Raw genomic sequence first — 19,627 nt, 5'->3', positions numbered from 1 at the left:
TTAACTTGTGAGCTTTCCAAATAGTATTGCAAGCAACTGTGTGAAAGGCTGCAATCCAAAGCCCACTTCTTTTGATTTTTAATATGCATACTCTACAGGTAAAATAGTTTGTGGACTGCAGCCAAAGCATGTATTTAAACTGCAATACCCTGTTTTACTGCCGGCATTTGCTAGAAAAACAGTGCCGTGGTAAATGTAGAGCTAAATGCAGACTATCTTTTCTAGCTGGAATAGGTTTTAGTTCTGTCACACACTGTTTCCTTGGTGTCTGGTTGCCTGCACTACACCAGAGCTCTAGCCAAAAGAAGTTGAAGGCACCCCGCACAATGCACCTTTAGTAAAGCTCAGCACTATAAATATGATACAGAAAATTACATTAATAATATACCTGCAATTCTGTGCAAATTGCATATATTCTTTGTATACTTTGCTCTGGTTGCAAAATTAGAAATTTTCCACAATACTTACTCTTTTGTTTCAGTTGTTTTGGACAGGGAGAGAAAGGGAAGATAAGAGGGGCAATGGGCACATAGGATTGGGGTCATGCCCTTGAGACCTTTGCTCCATACAGCTACAATATCCAGAACTGCTCTGGTTTCTAAGGTTTCTAAGAGAAACATTTTTCCTCTTAACAATCATGTGGACAGGAAACTTGTTCTTACAAATGTAGAGGCATTGACATGTTTAGAATTCTGTAGGGACTATCAGATTCTGCATTAGCAAGCATAGTTGGTGATTCACAGTGTGACTGTAGCCATGCCATAGTTTCAGTTCTGTTCTGTTTTTCCTTATTTAAGAGCACTTTGTTGGGCAGTTGTCTTGCTCTTTATTTCGGAGTGCTGAGTTCCTCTCCCTTCAGTCGGAGGAAGGCAATGGGGGCTGTGAATATGCACAGCACCTCTGAAAATCCAGATCAACATATCTAGCTGCTGAAAGGCTGTTGAGTAACTTTCTTTTATACACAATCATTCTGAGACAGCGGAGTTGAAGGGACGTATAGAGGTTTTCAGGTAGGTCCTTTGGATCAGTGGCTCAGCCAGAAAATACAGCATAGACATTGATAATTTTAATTCTGCAGCAGTGAGCTAGTCCCAGGCAGCTACAGCTTGTGGAGAGTGGGAGGAGGAAACAGAGGAGGACAGAACTAGAGTGGAAGTGATCAGAGTAGCTCAGGAGCTCCTCTGTGCTCTGAAAACAAAAGCCCTGGCTATATGGATTCAGCTGCAGGTGCTGCCGTTTTTATAGGGTTTAAAAACCACAATGCATTAAATTTACTTGCATGCACACTCAACTGTATCAATTATATAATTTCAACCTATTGATCAATAGGAAATCCTTTGTTTTGAGCAGTTCCAGGTTCAGTCCCTGCCATATCCAGTTAAAGAACGTCAGGTAGCAGGGTTGGGAATGACCTCAGTATAAAACCTTGGAGAGCTGCTGCTAATTGGCTGACTCAGTATAAGGCAGCTTCATAAATTAATAACTTGTGAAATGAATTAGCAATCCTATTTATATGACATTATCCCAACTGGATTTTCTGGGATACCTATTTACATACAATGCTGCATATATCATACATTTCATTACCTTCCTGTTAAAAGTAGAAATGTTGTCATATCCATGTTCATGTAAAAGTATGCTGTTCTGTTTTGTCTATGTACATTTTCATAGCAAAGGGGAAGTCTAAATCATGAACTATCTGTGGCTGCAGATACTGACATGTAAACTATATATTATTATTCTTACAACCTGCTAAAAATAAGTTGCTAACATCCAGTGTTATGATATAATGAGAACAGAGGGATTCCTATTACTCATCAGACTGAGCCTGTGTACATTTTAGGGTATGTTAGTAGGAAATAATAATATTGTAACAAAATATAGTTTTCAAATATAATGTAAAGATCTGTCCTACTGTTCATCTGTAGCCAAATGAACACACTTTGTGTTTTCTATAGATGTGAATTATTCACTCAGAGAATTAATAACAACTTTAAGGTGTGCATGTGTGTGTGTGTAATATCCATATCAATCTTTGCTGTAGGGTGTGTGCATCCTACATATGGAATGGTCCATATACATTTGGGGAATTGGGCTGCTGAACTCTCAAAATCAATCATTTAAACATCCAGTTATTTCCTTATTGAAACATCCACGTGCTGCACAGCATAATAAAATTAAAGACAATAACACATCTCTTTGACAGCAAGGAAATTCTGTGGCTATTTTATGACTACCTTATTATCCTAGAGAATATTTTGACATTGCTGTGTTTATCAGCTGCATTATTATAGTATCCTCTAAGCATGTATTATGTCTATAATAAAGCCACTATTATGCACATTATAGTCAACACTGAACCTAATAGGAAAAGAAAGTTTAGGACTGCTTTAAGGGCCAGACTCTATTTTGCTGCAGTAAGAGAATGCCAAACAGGTGAAACTTAATGGAATGAAATTTAGAAATTAAAGTGTTATAACAGCAGTCTTGTTCCATGTATTCATCTGTGCAGATCTGTAACACTTAGCACTGTGAAGGGCAGGATCTGACACTTGACATTTAAAGCACACCCTTAACATTTAATGATCTCTAGTACAGCATCAGACATGCCATAAATCCCCAAATGGTAGAAAATCAATACAGCATATTAATTTGTCAAAGGGCTTTCATATATAGTGCTGAAAGGGTCTATTGTTTCCCTTGAATTGGCAGTTGGTATTATTTTGGTCTGTGTGCTATTTTTATTAAACGTGTTTTGCAAGCTCTCCTTGTAATCATTTGTAGGGTTTTTATCCATCCTCCTCCCATTACTGCACTTTCTTTGGTTGTATCTGATAGTTTCACTTCTGCTGAGCTACCAAATGTATTGCAAGTGCAAACAATCCCTTGGAATAGATTTCAGATTGTTTGTGGCATGGGATTTAAATTTAACAGTGAGGTCTACAGCCAAATTCACAACCTAATTGCACTGAAGTACTAGGATTTTAGAACTCTAATGCAAGTATATTAGTTTAACTGGGATGCATAACTGGCTGTCCATTCTTTATGTTCCTGTTTCATATGGACTTCAGTAGCAAGCAGTACACTTGGGAGAAAATGTCTGCAGGATTACCCCTTGATATTAGGGTAATGCACCTATCCTCTTTGTTCAGAATAGGTGATACTGTAATAGGTTTCACTGAAATCAATGGGAGTTAATTGCACATTTCCAACAAAAGGCAATATGTGAGCAGAAGCAGGAGACAGCTGGGTGAGAAAATTCCCTACATCAAGCAGCCTGGCTGGCATGCATAGTTCTGCTCCCAGTTAGAGTTTTGTGAGTGCTGCAGCAGCCTATATGCCTGCTGCATTACTGGAATTCCCCATTTCTCCCCTGTTGGGAGGGATTTGGTGCAGGCATTTCTTCTGTTCCATTGCCCCCCGCCCCCCAGCTAACAATCATCTTGTTCAGTAGGAGAAAGGTGGGGCTTGCTGATAGATCATCTGTAATCCATACTTTCATAGGGTAGTCTCACAGATGTTTCACTTAGGCTGCAATCCTATGCACACATATGGGAGTAAACCCTAATGAGAGTTATTTCTGTGTAAACTTGCATGGGATTGCTCTGTAAGGCTGCAACCCTGAACCATTTCCCGTGGGAGTAAGTCTCATTGAACACACTAGGACTTACTTCTGAATAAACATACATAGGATTGCCCTGAATGTCTGCTGGAATATTCCAGTGTAGTTTGTAGATTACAACCAAATCTGTTTATTAGGACATTGTGTTTGGTAGCAGCCTGGAAATTAGTTCCTTTGATGGTCTTAAATAAAGGCATTTCCCCACCTATTAAAAATTTCTGGAGTGTTAAAACCTTTTATTACAAAGACACAGCAGAGTGTAATGACCATCCGAGTGCAACTATAGAAAAGGATGTTAGAAAACAATGATTTAAAGAGAGAATTTATAACCAGTTTGCAACCTAGCAAGTTACTAAGCTGTGTATTTCACAGTAACTCGCAAATTACATTCTCACTGAGCCTGCTTCTGGAAACAAAGAACTGATCACTTGTGAATTTGTTTTGTGATAGCAGCATAAACAGATCAAGAGTTTTTGGCCCAGTTTGCACATAACGAGAAGCCACTGTGGGTTAATTTTCCAGTAGGGCTTCTTGTTGCGGAGGTATCCACAAATTTGAATACTCAAGCCATGGTGGGGGAGGAGGCGTGCCATACCTTGTTATTATTATGTGTGAACCCAGTGAGGGTGTGTTGTTGGGGTGGCTGACAAGCCACCCAAAACTTATGGGCTGTTTTAGGGTTGAATCCAGACTTAGGGTTTGCACAAGCAGCGGGGGAAACCATGCACTATGGGTTGTTTCCCCCAACCCCATGCTTGCCCGCCATGTGCTTAATTACCCACGCTGCATCGCAGGTTGCCGTGTCATTCGATTCCAGTGCACAGAATGGATTCTAATCCACCCCACAACCCATAGCTTACAGTAGGAGTTGTAGGGTGGGCTAGAAGCCACCCCTATGGCGCGCTGGGTTCTGATGGCATGGCAAACTATAATGTGGTATGGGTAATTGAACAAATTCTGAGCAGCACGTGCAGAGGCAGGATAAACAACCCGTAGTGCACAGTCATATGAATCCAGCCTTAGTCATACCTTGAGTAGACCTATTGAGATCAATGGGATTTAAGTTAGTCATAACTAACTCAAGTCCCATTAATTTAAATGGGTCTACTCAAAGCATAAGTCTGGATTCAACCCACAGTTGATTGCATTTTATAAAGAACTGGTTAAAGGTTTTTAACTATTAAGTACATTTGAAAATTGGCTTTCTCTTAGCATGCTTTTTTCTTTCGTTTTTTTAGAAAGTCAGTTTTTTTACAGGCAGAGAAAATATGGAAAACTCTAATGACGGTTTCATGGACATAAGTAGTCTTTCATGGAAGATGAGTAATACAGTATGGGTTTTGCTGCAAATTTTTTGAAACTGACATACGTGTAATATAATATAGTACTTTGAGCAGAGTATTATAATTCATCTTAACAGCAAATTTGTGAGCTAGAAAACAGTATTTTGTTGTTTAACCCGAAGTTATTACAGTCTATAAAACAACTACTACAATTATTTGCTACAAGATGGGGATACAAATACGTAGATTGAACTGCAGTTATTGGCCAGCATCATCTATGCTATAACTAGAGCAGAGAGCAGGTTATTGCCTCCAAATGGTGAGTCAGTTCTTATAAGCTATCAGTTGACTTGAGGGGGAAAGTTGTTTGTGGAAGTGATGTACTTGCATGAGTAGTCAACGTGGGAGCCGCACGCTCACACAAGTGCGTAGCTCCCCTTCTGTGAAATGTACAACCACTAGTTAATAGCTTTAATTTTCACAGAAGGGAAGCTGCAACTTCATGTGAGTTTGCATCCACCACGTTACCAGGGCCAGCCCTACCATGAAGCAGCCTGATCCGGGTGCGTCAGGCGGCAGAACATGGGAAGAGCAGTGAATTATGGCCAGCAGGACCAAGAAGCGGCTGCTCGCTTGCTTGCATGCCTCCTGCCGACCAGACCTGCTTGGGCACCCAGCTGGCTGCGCCCACCAGCATGCCTACTTTTTTGGGGTGTGCGTATGTGAACCTGCTTCGCTGCCACTCCCACCCGTCAGCTGCTTCCACCTTGTGTAGCAGCTGCAGGGCGCCTGAGAGAGGTCAGCTGAAGTATTGCGAGAGGTCCCGAAGGCCAAAAAACATAAGTGGGCCAGTGGGCAAGGGGGCATGGCCAGCTGGGTTACCTGGCTGCCAAGCAGATCAGGTGGGAAGGGGGAAGGGGAGGGACAGTGGTGGCACAGCTGCCACCACCAGAAGACAAAGAAGCCGGGCAGGGCATGGGTGTTTGCTTCAGCCTGCACATTACATTGCTCAAACAGGTACACCACTCAGAAGGGCAGCTTTCAGAATGTAAGTCAGCTGCCTACATATAATAAGAACCAACTCTGTCTTGGCCTACAATATATTTTGCTATCTAACTCAATGGCTGCTGTTGAGACCTACATTTCCCTCTGTGTACATAGACACAACTTGGGTTCCATTTTTTCCTGTTTTTCTAAACTGGCTCATCCACATATATTATTTTCTTAAAATTAGTCAGTAATTCTATATTGCTACAGCCAACAGTTGACCTAGTTACCATGGGATGGTTTTAAGATAAATTTGACATCAAACCATAATACACTTATATCAGAATAATGATCCTGAAATCGGTGAAATTGTTCAAGACCATATGGGTTGCAGAGCACAGATCATATAGAATGAAAATGCACAACATGTTCTGAAAAGCCTACATAGGTCTGTAGGGAGCACCTAAAACTCATTTAAATGTATTATGCAGGTTGAACTATTACTTTTATGGACTAATGTATGTAAACATTTATTCATTTACTGCACTAGGTAAATTCTACTCAGAGTAAATGAATATTTCTTGAAGCATTTTCTTCTCTTATTCTAATAATGAATGCATTATGCTCGTAGTTCTATGAATGATTCTCTTTGGATTTTTATTTAAAAATTATGTTTAATATACATAAACTGAGCATTGAAGGATGCAGAAAATAATTAACTCTTACCAAAAGACACCTCTGTAGGCAGTTCGAAACCTTGATAAGGCAGAAGAAGGTTTGGTGTGATAACTCAAAAATTATTAAACAACTCCCCAAACATCCTATGAAAGCACACATTGATAATTTGACAGCAGTTAAGCCTCACCCTGACTGAACCTTTTGATATAGCCTATGGGTGTCAACCAAGGGGAGACTACCCTTCTATAAGGACACTTTTTTCAGGGTGTTTTTGAAATTTCTCCTCATGCCATAAATAATGTGAGTATGTATATGTAGGCTTCTATGAATATGAGTGATGCCTTACCAAGTGGAAGAGGGAGCATAGGGAGAAATGACCCTACCTTTAAAAAGCAAGATTTGCCGCAGACTTTTTTTCTTAGTCTGTTTTCCTTAGAATGAACAGTTAGCTTTTATATTTTCATTGTTTGGATTTTCTAATTGTTGCATTGAATATAATAATAATATCCTGCTTTTCTATATTAAATTATAGTCAAAAATACAAATATTTTTGTATTAAAGAAACATTGAATATTACAACATTTACAGCTGAGACTACAATTTTAGGCTAATTACTTGAAATCAATCAGACCTTCTTCTGAGTAAATGTGATTTAGAATAGGGAGGTATGATAATGACCAAATATGTTAAGTACAGAGAAAAAGTTCAACCCCCATCATACAGTTCTGTTCCCTTCCTTCTTTCTTTACCCATCCTTCTTAGGAACAGTACATATAAATAAATATTGAGTGGATGTGTGCATGTGTGTACTTATTTGCACACTGAGTTATATGTGCAAACTCTCACGGCTTATTAGGATTGCTTCACATGTGACAATGTTCTACAAAGATATTACTTTTTTGTAGGCAGACTCCATATAGATTGGATGTGTGGTGTATGTGCTATTTGTGTAGACACATCAGAAAAGTATGGCTAATTATTTCTCACCACATATATATACAGCAAAATAGACACAAAGGCTTCATCTATACATAGCAGCATGCATGCAGGTTAGCAGGGTATTTTTTTAACCGTGTTGCCACCACAGAAAATTAATGCATATGAAGTAACCCTATCACCTATGTCATATGAGGACTTAAGGTACTCGGGAATAATCATGTGTCTTTAAATAGGAACGGGCTGTCCTCAGTTCTCCGGGCTATGCCATAGAGTTCATTTAAGGCAGGTCTTAAAAGAGTATATAAGGGCCATTTCGGGGAAGCTGGGTGGTGTGGGTTTTTTTTAAACCACTATCTTCTTATGTTCAGCCGCCTGGTACTTTCAGACTCGCAACGAAACTGGCTGCTGTTTATCAGAAGAAACTGCTAAAATGTTTCTTAGGGTGACAGATATGGCGGCCTACCTCATTCTATATGATCTGAACCAGGAAGTCTGGGTAATCATTCAGAATGTGAGGTTCTGTGTGTACTCATTCAGTACCAAGTATTTCTCCAAATATAGAAAGCATGGTTGGGAGAGATAACATTTTTTTAAAAAATCTTCCCAAAATATGGCATTCTGCTCAGTATGTCAGGCTGTTGGATAGTGATTACAACTCACCCGGATTGAACTCAACAATGGCCTGTGGGTTAGCCAAGGACAACACAGCCTAATCCTTTAAACTCCTTATTAGTTTGTCTCATGTCAGTAGTAGCATAGTACATTCAGGCATGGGATATTTTGGGGAATTTTTTTTTATCTTCTTATAGTAATTTCTTGCCATGCATACTATATACATATGTGCAAGAGACCACAGCACAAAGGAGGAGGTGGAAAAGCTCTGTTACACAAGCAGAAGTCTACTTACACTTTTCTGGATCTAAGGTTATGTCTTTTCTAACTCTTACTACAATATCTACATATGTTATTAAGGTCTTTGATTCCAACTTATAGAAGAGCCAGGGTGCATTATGCTGAGGACACAAAGTTCCTTGGTCCCATGACTCCATGTTCCCTTCTATTTCAGCTATTTTCACACACATGTTCATCACTTGAGGACACGCATTTGTGAAAGAACCATCAGCGATAGTACTTGTTAATGGAAGCAAGTCATACATTCATTATGGATTAATAGAATGATAAGAGATCAAGCAGTTATGGAGATGTGTGAACCAGCCCTTAGGAGCCATATGAATATGAATTTTGCATTTAAAATGTTGCCTGGTGTTAATTTTTTTTAATCCATTGAAAACAAACTCATGTCAGGCAGTTCAGATACAGATCCTACATTCCATAGAATCTTCTGGCAAGCAGTTTGAGTTCCAAAGTTTAGCATGGGATTAATAACCTCTGGAGGTGACATAAGCAATGGGGGGGAAAGCAAGGAGAGAGAAAAAGAGTTAATGTGGTTTTCATTGTGGTTCTTCAGACATGACAGACAGCAAATCGACACCTATTAATGGTTACAAAATGAATTGTTTCTTATGCCAGATTTAGCGAAAACCTATTTCTTTGGCACTATCAAGATGTTCTAAGTCTAAGGAGTGATACTAGCTTACTTAATATAAAATAGCCAAACATGGCCTCTTGAGTAAATAAGCCTGCTGAACTTGTGTTCATCCACAACAACCAAATTGCTTTATTTGAACAATTACTCCTTTATCAAGTTAGTTCACATCAAATTTCAGAACCACAGAACCTATTTGTGTATGAATGTTGCAATCTTTAATAAATCTCCACAAGATTCCTCAAAGAAACAAAACTGTTGTTGGATTTGGGAAGATAGCTTAGTTATGCTTCCCTGCATACCTCTCTACTGATTGGCTGAGACACTTCAATATGTCACAGCAAGATCAGAGGATTAGTTTTGTTAAAGTACAAACTTGAACTGAATGAAGTAATGGGAAATCTGCTATTGACTTCAGTTGGATCAGGTTTGTCTCATTAGTTTGTCTCATGTCAGTAGTAGCATACTACTTTGCGGATCATTCTGGTAACCATGAAGAAGAAAATGAATATATTAAAAAAATTACTTTGCCATTAGAAAAGCAAATATATCTAAACATGTACATTTACAATTGTTATTTTTCATTAAAATATTGTAACATATCAGGCAGTGCTAAAAAGCACAATTGCATGTATCATTTTATTTTACAATACCTATATTGCTAGTTGCAGAAATCAGGAAACTGCTTTGGTCCCAATCCAGGCTAAATTGTGTGCTGCACTTAAATCAATGGGATTTAGTTGTGACTAATTTAGGTCTAATCCTGTGCATGGTTGCTTGGGAGTAAATATCCTTGAATTCAGTAGGATTTATTTCCAAGTAAACATGTAGGATTGGGCTGCATATCTCAATTTCAATGGGAGTTAAATGTGACTTTTCTGGATTGAGACCTATCTGTACATGTGAGTAAACCACCCATGAACCTCTGACTTGGGAAAAGACAACTGCTAAGTGGTTTGTGGTTCAGCAGGGAGAGCCCCTAAAGGGGAAAATGTGTGTTACTTTGCTTCTTCGCAGTGCTTGTATTTGCTTTCTAAATCGAGCATTGACTTAATTTATGTCTTTATTTTTTCCATGCAATTTCTTCTTCCCGTCCTTGCTTAATCACTGCAGTAGATATTAAGTTATAATATAGCTGTTTTTACTTTCAGTTCTGAAAGGTGGTCCAGTTGAGGGAACTTACAAGCTTATCCAGTTCCACATTCATTGGGGATCCTGTGAAGGCCAAGGTTCTGAACACACTGTGGAAGGGGTGAAATATGATGCAGAGGTAAGACCTCTTTTTAATCTTCTGACAGCTTCCTTCTGGCCTAGATATTCAAAAAGATCCTAAAGCAGGTGGTAGGAAGGGTAAGCATAAGCAACCTGGCGTCCTTCAGATGTTTTGGAGTACAACTCCCATAAGGCCCAGCCAGCAAATATTTCTTTAGCACATGAACTCCCGCCCATTAACATGAGCCACATGAGGATTGGGTGGTCCTCCCCCATGAAGCAACGAGGGGGCAAGGAGCAGAGCCTTTACATGGTGGCTCCAGTCCTTTTATGGCAGGTTTTTTTTAATGACATTTTAATCCAGGCCTTCCTCCAAGGATCTCAAGGCAGCATTCTTACTCCCTGCTCCCATTTTACCCTTACTACAGCACTGTGAGGTAGTTTAGGGTGGGACATAATGACTGTCTCAAAGCCGGTGAGTTGAACTTCATGACTGAGCGGGGACTTAAATCCGGTTCTCCCTTGCTTTAGTCTAGCACTCTAAGCCCTCCACAAACTGACTCTCAGTGGCAGTAATATGGAACTAACCCACTTCCTAGAGAACGTTGCCATTATCTTTCTTTGCTTTTTGAACACAAGCTACATTTTTTTTACATACACTTTTAGTCTATTGGTCTGAGTAAACATTTTTGGTCTGGGTAAAAAAAAACATTAAATAAATAATAAATAATAAGTAACTTCAGAGATCAGTCTTGCTGCTGCATTTTGCACCACCTGAAGTCCTCCCCCGCCCCATGGAATGCTCTCCCCAGGGAAATTAGCCTGGCACTGACATTGTTTCCTTTCCATCACCACCAGATTAAGATATTTTTGTTCTCCCACACCTTTTACTTTGCAATTTTAATCCCTGCTGTATGTCCATACTTTTTAACTCTTCTTTATTTCTTGGCTGGCTTTATCTCCTTAGTTTTACTGTATTTTATCAGTTTGGTTTTATAGTGTATTTTTTATCATGCCAGCTTTTGTATGTTTATTGTGCTGATTTTACATTGTATTGTGCTTTTAAAAGTTTTGTATTTTTTGTATTGTATTCTATTTTAAAATTGCACAACACCTAGAGAATTTGTTGTATAGGCATCTTATAATAAATTTCAATCCTCCCTCTTTCAATCTGCTTGACCCATGCCTTCTGAAATAAAGAACTATATAAAATATACCCAGATCTATTCTCATCAGGCCAAGCCCCAAAGTTCATATTCAGGCAAACTTACTGCTAAAGGCTGCCAGAGGTTTTCACAATATACTCTGCAGGACATGGGAAAACGTTTGCATTTCAACACTTGTTTGAATGGGCATGAAAAGCCAGTGTGACAGCATAGCACAAATATCTATATTTGCAGTCCTCACTGCATGGCAAAGGAAATCAGTGCTCAAACAAGTTCTTAACAATTTTTTCTTTTAATGTCCCTGCAGGAAAGGGACTATTTCTTGTTAATGTTTAATATACAAATTATCTAGCTCTTCAGTTTGAGAGAAGGTGTTTTTAATAGGCATATTCTTTCTGCATTTCTCTTGTTCCAGCTTCATTTGGTTCACTGGAACACAAAGTATGGTAGTTTTGGTGAAGCTCTGAAGCATCCTGATGGCCTGGCAGTTGTGGGCGTGTTTTTGAAGGTTAGTACCTTTATATCCTCTTTCGCTATCGTTGCTGGCTTTGCTTTCGCCCAAGGTGACATACGTCACTAGAAGGTGAATTTACTGATCACAGTTGCTCAAGGTGGCGTTGTGATACTGTGTTCCCTTTATTTTAGTCCTTCGACTTCCTGTGAGAATTGAATAAGTCAAGTTTGTTTTTTTTTAAATCACAGAATCGTAGAGTTGGAAGATCCCAAAACGCCACATAGATCAACCTCCTGTTATGATAAAGGACCATTGTCTGTTAGCAAGCATCTCAAATCAGTCGACCCAACCCATACATTGTACACCTCAAGATAAGATATAGTGCAGAAAGATGTTTGCAGAGTAAATAAGTCCAGATGACTCACAGTAGTGAGCCAATCCACATGCTGTGGGAGCGTCAGATAACTTCAATTTTGACCGATAATCTTTCATAAATGCAGATGATTGAGGCCCTAATCTTGAGCACACTGAGCAACCATGGCACAATGGTTTGCTGGCAGGTATACGCACACATATATATATAGGGGCCGTGGTGGCTTAGTGGTTAAGACGCTGAACTGCAAACTGGAAGGTCGGCAGGACAGCAGTTCGAGACCCGAGTGCTGCGTGACTGAGTGAGCTCCCGTCTTCAGTCCCAGCTCCTGCCAACCTAGCAGTTCGAAAGCAAGAAATTGCAAGTAGATAAATAGGTACCGCTTCAGCGGGAAAGGTAACAGTGTCTGTGCACCTCGGTGTTCAGTCATGCTGGCCACATGACCACGGAAGCGTCTTCGGACAGCGCTGGCTCTTCGGCTTAGAAATGGAGATGAGCACCACCCCCAGAGTCGGACACGACTGGTTGGGGACATCTTTACCTTTTTTATACACATATATACACAATGGGCAATATCCTATACTGCCCCCACACTAGCAGAATCGACCACTAGCGAAACAGGAACTAGCGGTTCCTTATAAAACCAGAAACAAGCAGCAATGCTAGTTTCTGGAACAGGGCAGGTGCATGGAGCTCATAGAAAGGAGCTCCACCGACCTGTCCCATCCTGGAAATGAGTGTTGCAGCTCATTTCCATGCTTACTTTAGGAACTGCTAGTTCCTGTTGCACTTGCAGTCCATTGCACATGTGAAACAGAACTAGAGGAAGTGCAATGGCAGTGTAAGATACTGCCCTTTGTCAGTTGTGTAGGGAGTACGTATGCTTGATTTTCTGCTTTCCTTTTTAAAGTGATGGCCAGGAAAGCGTTTGTCCATTTACAAGGACAAGTGGCAAACAAATCATTGAATTATGCCACTAAGAACAGAAGGACATAAGAAGAGCTGTACTAGATCAAGGGTCCATCTAGTCCAGCATTCTGTTCACACAGTGGCCAACCAGCTGTTGACCAGGAAACCACTCTTCCTTGGTGCTGTGTTCCACTGAAATCAATGAGATTTCCTTCCATGTAAATATATTTAGGGCTTGGATGAGAGGTGGTAAAATACTCGGCTTTTAAAACAATGCTTCCATTATTTTCCATCTTGAATTAACATAAATGTCTATGAAATGGCTCAATGGGATGTGTTTAAAATGCTTCTTCACTCAGTCAGTGTAAGTACATACATATCTGCCTTTTATATCACAGGTAGGAAGTGCCTGTCCTGGAATACAGAAAGTTGTTGATGCACTGGGCACCATTAAATACAAGGTAATGCATCTGTCTCCTTGGCAGCTAAGAATTATTGCACTGTGGGTTTCTGTATTCTGCTTTCAAAGAACATAATTGTAAGGGTATTACAAGGGAATTGCTTTTAGCTTCTCACTCCACATGTTTCAGCTGGATAGTGATTCTTCAACCATCTTTTGTCAGTAAGAAACCTATATTCAAACAACATAAACTTGGAACAGTGCTTTCAACTGCATTTTGGTTTCTTAAGTGTTTTGAAGGAAATTGCTCACTTGGTACCCTTGAGAAGTGTGGGAGGAAGAATAAATACTCCCTGCCCTTGTTCAGTTGATTTGCATCATGCCACAACTTCTACAAGGAAGATACATTTATCCTCATTAGATTTTTCCTCCTTTGAAATGTCACCATCCCATATTGTAGTCCAGGTTATGAGGCAGCCAACTATTCATGACTGGCTGTGATTCCAAGGTGCATGTATGCAGTTGGGACGTCTACAAGCTCGGCAGGTGCAGATTTTGTTGTGACACACAGTGCCAAGAGAATCTGCACTTAACTAAGGGCTTCATCACAGGGAGCCAGATTGCTCCTTCACAGACGTTTGTACGCTCTTTACATGATGCTGTGATCATCCAAGGCGTCTCCTGCACTAAATGCCCTTTGTCCCGTTTTTAAATAGATCGCTGATCATGGGCTATCAAATTACCCCATTGTGTTCCGCTTCAGTTTCCTCTGTGAAAAGAGGAAAAGCGGCAAGAAGAGGAGAGAGATCAATGAAAGATAATGGAAGACTCAGATATGGGGAGAAGGGGGTGGGGGAAAGGAAGTGCATGTAAAGGGAGTTGGTGGTGATCCTGTATTTAAAACGGAAGCAGAATGCCCCCTTTTAAATGCAGGATTTTAGGCTGGTGTAGAAATGCCCTAAACCACGCATAACTATGGAGCCCTTGAATGCAACAGGAGCTTGTTTCAAGCACCAACAGCCCTTCCTCCATTCCCACCCCCCTCTCTAATTGTTGTTCAGTCGTTCAGTCGTGTCCGACTCTTCGTGACCCCATGGACCATAGCACGCCAGGCCTTCCTGTCCTCCGCTCTCTCCCGGAGTGTGCTCAAGTCCATATTCATTGCATCGGTGATGCTATCTAGCCATCTCATCCTTTGCTGTCCCCTTCTCCTTTTGCCTTTAATCTTTCCCAGCATCAGGGTCTTTTCCAGGGAGTTTTCTCTTCGCATTAGGTGGCCAAAATATTTGAGCTTCACCTCCAGTATCTGTCCTTCCAATGAGCACTCAGGGTTGATTTCCTTTAGGATTGACTTGCATGCTTTTTTAAAAAAAATAGGGTGCTTTCCTAAACACATTTAGCCAAGAGTAAATCCCACTGAACTTAATGGGACTCGCTTATGAGTAGATATAGAAACATAGGCATTTCTGCCTTATACTGAGCCAGACTATTGGTTCATCTCACCCTGTATTGTTGACACTGATTGGCTGCGCCTTTCCAGGGTTTCAGGCAGGATTCTTTTCTAGCCCTGCTTGGGGAAGCCAGGCATTGAACCTGGGACTTTCTGCATGCAAAGCAGGGGCTCTACCACTGAGCTACAGCCCCTCCCTATGCATAGTATCGTGCTGTTAAAGTTACTTTTGGCATGAAGTATGAAACCTCCCTTACAAACTGCATAATCACTTCCAAAGTGTGTGTACACACCATGAACTTTCACGTCAGGTTGTTTTATCAGACTTTTAAAATGTGTTCTAGGGCAAAGAGGCGCCCTTCACAAACTTTGATCCCACTGGTCTGCTTCCTGGTTCCCGTGATTTCTGGACCTATCCAGGATCACTGACCACTCCTCCCTTGCTGGAATGTGTCACCTGGATTGTTCTGAAGGAGCCCGTAACTGTCAGCAAAGAACAGGTAAAACCTTTTGCTGCAAAAACTGTGTTTATCAGAAAACATTCTAACCTTTCTGTTTGTTGGTTTCAAGAATGGTAAGTTGTCTACACTGGAACTGCAGTTTACTATAAGAAAATATAAGCACACTCATGCTCCAGGGGGATCTGTTGGTATGTGACAAATAAGGGCAAAACCAGAATGATTAGGATATACCCTGGTTTTGTTCTGCTAATTAGCAGCCTCATGGAAATGCTTTGCAGATTGGGGAACTGATGCTCTGGAAAAGGTGTTTGTCCTTTTCCTTGTATACCCTTTCTCCAATATAAATGCTCCCCCACCAGCTGTAATTAGCTTGATTGCAGGGGGGGGGGAATAGTGGGAATATATTTTTATCTGTATGCTGCCCCAAGATCTTAATGGCATAGGGCAGGATACAAATGTTTGAAATAAATAAAATAAACTAACATTCTCAAAAATCTACACCCATCAAGAAGTCTCATAGGCTTGTAGGAAACTCAAACCAACATAATACATTATTTTTAAAGTACACAGTCAATACGTCCTCAGCCATCTGCCCAGTTGAATGCTCACAGACAGACACAAAGGGATGAGAGACGCAGAGGGAAAGGTGTGTGGCTTTCTGAGCTAAGCAAGAGAGTTGCATCCTTTACAAGTAAATGAGAGATGTGCTATCAGATGATATAGCCATTCTTGCACTTGTGTAAGCAGTTATCATTCATTTGTGTCAATTCATAGACACAATACCCTCAGTCAGTTAAATGAAATGGAGTGTATGTCTAAGCATAACTCACATTTAATTATATATGCATTAATTGTACATGAGAGAGCTTCATGTATGGTTGGGTGGCCATAATAAAATGGCCTGGAATTTGGAGTTAGATCTGAACAAGTGCAAAAATCACACACACATGCCACATGCACACGTGAAGACTAAATCTGAAGGGGTTCCTACAGATAACTGTAGTAGTACAACTGAATAAATGCCATACACATTGAGGTTTAGGGAAAAAAACCCTTTTGAAAAGTGTATATTACCAGGTATAGTTATTAGTCACTTCAGGCACACACAGCAGTATTATACTACAGCTGTTTTACAAATATAATCTTTATAAACCTCCCAGAGAGCTTTGGCTATTGGACAGTATAGAAATGTAATAAGTGAATGAATAAAACACACCTTAAGGGCACAGTCCTATGGCCATTAGACAGTGGCTGGATGGCCATAGGATTTTTCGGTTAATGGGAACTGACCTCGAAGCCAGCACTCTGAGGTCAGTTCCCAGAAAACTGCCTCCCCGCCCCCACCGCTTCGTAAGACACTCAGTTCTTCCCAGCTGCACGCTTGTAAGAGCAGTGTGGAGCAGGGGAAGGAGGGCATTCCTGGGGACGGGGAGGGGATGGAAGCATTGTTACAATGCTTCCTATGCGCTGTCCGGCCTCTCCCCCCACTCCCAGCCACCCTGGCTAAACAGCCGAAATCAGGTGTCTAGCTGCTAATGCAGGGCGGCTGGAGCACGGAGGAGAAGATCCCCTCCGAGCTCCACCCGTCCAGCATCGGATAGTCTGTCACCTCTGAGTTCGGAGGCGGCCAACTACCACTATTGGATCACGCCCTAACACACAAAACTGTTATGACAAAACTATTTTTCGGATTATGTGTAAATAACATAGACAGCTCTAGTTCATTTTTAACAAATTTTCTCTAACCCATGAATCTGTGAAGCTGCCTTATATTAGATCAGTCCATTGATACGTGTAACTCGTTATTGTCTAATCTAACCAGCAGTAGCTCTTCAGGATCACACATGGGCAGAGGTCTTTCCCAGTCCTAATGCTTTAGATACTAGAGACTGAGCCTGGGATTTTGAAATTCTCGGAATTGAGTTTGGGACCTTCTACACAAAAAGCATGACCTGTGCTCCTTTTAGGCCACTGTTACGGACTGGTCTCCATTTTTTTCATGTGTGAAAAATTCATGATGGGAAGAATGATAGAATTGTACTTAAAAACTAAACTGGCCCTTCAAATATATACCAGTGACAAAAATCAGAGAATGGTTATGTACACACAGATATTTACACTCCTTTTTTGCTATGCACAGAAAGAGACTCTCCAGCAATATACATAGTTTCACTGGAAGCAAATGAATACTGATCCCATTTCTTTCCCCCCTCCAGATTAACAAACTCCGTTGTCTTTGCTTTAATGATGAGAATGAGCCTCAATGCACCATGGTTGACAACTGGCGCCCTTGTCAGCCCCTGAAGAGCAGAGAAGTTAGAGCCTCATTCCAATAAGCTGTGTCAATTAAATGTTGCTGTGTCCTTGAAGGTTTAGTTCTTTCTGCTAAGCACAAATCAAACTAATGCCATATGTGCACTGGTGACATTTCTTCTTTTTCCTCCTAGCACTCTCTTTTCTTCCTATCATCTTCTGAAGTTATTAATAATGAAATGCAAAAGGCCATAAACCAAGAGGAAAGCTTATTGATTGCAGGGTGTGTGTGTGTGTGTGTGCAGTGTGTATGCCAGGAAGAGGGCAGGGGAGCAGAATCATGGTGTGATGTTTGATGAGAATTGCTGTGATTTTGGTGCTGATGTTGTATAGGATATTTTCCTTTGGCAGTTTGTCAAGGGATAGGATGATAAGCCACATAAAAATAAGCCATCTGATTTAGGATAATACATTGTATCAACATAGGCATTAAAATGCAACATTAGTATTGAAGATTAAATGTCTTAGCTTTTAAAAAGTTTGAAGTGTACATATTTTAATTGTTTTACATTTTTAGCCATAAATACGAATCATGTCTTAATGTTAGTGTATTTTATTTTTAACTACCAAATGTCAACTGACCTAAATTAAGTACTATTATATGTAAAAATTGTTGATACCATAGATATAATACAGAGCACTGTACCATTTAAAAATAATGACATAATTTAAATAAGAAATTAATAATTGTATTTTAGATACATTCTATAATAAATATATATATATATATATATATTTATGTTTCCGTTTCTAGTCTCTTATTGCACTGTAAGAAAATAGAGTGGGGACAAGCGAATTATACATTAATATGTGTCCAATTTACTGCACATATAAATAATAAAAATTCTTGAAATTTTTTTCAGGCTGGGAAGTAATTACAAATTTTAGTTTGAAACAACCAACAGGGAGCTCATTAGCATCTTAAAAACTAACAAAATAATGCCATAATAAATGTGCTAGCCTTTAAGATGCTACAGGGGTCTTCATTAGTTTCACTGCAACAGATTAACATGGCTACCCCTCCGAAACAATTGGTTTGAAAAGTCAGTACATCTACTGAATTGAAATGGGTAGGACTTAACATGTTTGCAGTAGCATATAATTGCAGAGAGTAGCCCTGTTCCAGCGAGGCTTTTTCATACAACAAACTGTATGAAAGTATTTCTCCTGCTGAATAGACGTTGGTACCAATCAGTTATTGGAGTCGTATCGTCTTACATCTCTCTCTGTCCTTTCATTTTTTTCCCCTCCCCAATCCTGCTGTTCTCATCTAATCCCACCACGTGCCGCCTGGACCTCATCCTGTTCCCGGTTGCTATTTCTCCCCCGCCCCCACATAAACCTTCCTCTTCACCACATAATCATACTCTTTATCTTGCCTGGCTCTTTCCCTATTGTGTTCAAACTTGCCAGTCTCCCCTGTTTTCAAAAACCCATCTGTTGACCTATCTTCTCTGTGCTGCATGCTGGTTGCTCCTGCTGTCTCAATGTTCTCTCTTCCAGTTGTACTCAAATCAAGTTTATTAGGCAACCAATTACAGGAGGGATCCCCCATCTTTTTGAACCCATGGGCACTTTTGGGAATTTGAGAAATTGCTGTGGGTGCCACTACAAAAGAGGATGTGGCTAATCACACAATGGCTGTCACGGGGGCCTGGCTAGTCAAAAGAGATGTGCATGGGGGAGAAATAGCAAGACTAGAGGTTGGGAGGGAGAGGGGAATAGCAAGGCAAAGGGGTAGAGGGGTGAGAAAGAATGAAGCTAGAGGCTAGAAGCAGGAAAAATAGCAAGGCTAAATGCTGGGAGTGGAGAGGAACAGCAAGATAAAGGGGCA

The 19,627-nt window shown here is 40.4% G+C and overlaps 1 protein-coding gene across 8 annotated transcripts in view; it reads left to right on the top strand.

Annotated features, from left to right (window-relative positions):
- Window positions 1–19,627, top strand: part of LOC146346811 (carbonic anhydrase 2-like) — a 120,723-nt gene that overhangs the window by 7,163 nt on the left and 93,933 nt on the right. For 7 of the 8 annotated variants that reach the window (XM_084849203.1, XM_084849204.1, XM_084849206.1 and 4 more), the window contains exons 3-6: window positions 10,207–10,325; window positions 11,849–11,941; window positions 13,568–13,630; window positions 15,364–15,519. In XM_084849203.1, coding sequence (XP_084705329.1) covers window positions 10,207–10,325; window positions 11,849–11,941; window positions 13,568–13,630; window positions 15,364–15,519 — 431 coding nt within the window. Of the gene's footprint in view, window positions 1–10,206; window positions 10,326–11,848; window positions 11,942–13,567; window positions 13,631–15,363; window positions 15,520–17,696; window positions 19,448–19,627 lie in introns of those variants that run through there. The other variant, XM_084849207.1, reaches the window with a different exon arrangement.

This window comes from Heloderma suspectum, chromosome 4 (assembly GCF_057233095.1).
Source record: "Heloderma suspectum isolate Gila_16-S chromosome 4, 16-S_ref, whole genome shotgun sequence".
Lineage (NCBI taxonomy): Eukaryota > Metazoa > Chordata > Lepidosauria > Squamata > Helodermatidae > Heloderma > Heloderma suspectum.
Note: the sequence above shows the minus strand (reverse complement) of the source record. Positions and strands in the feature narration are given on the sequence as shown.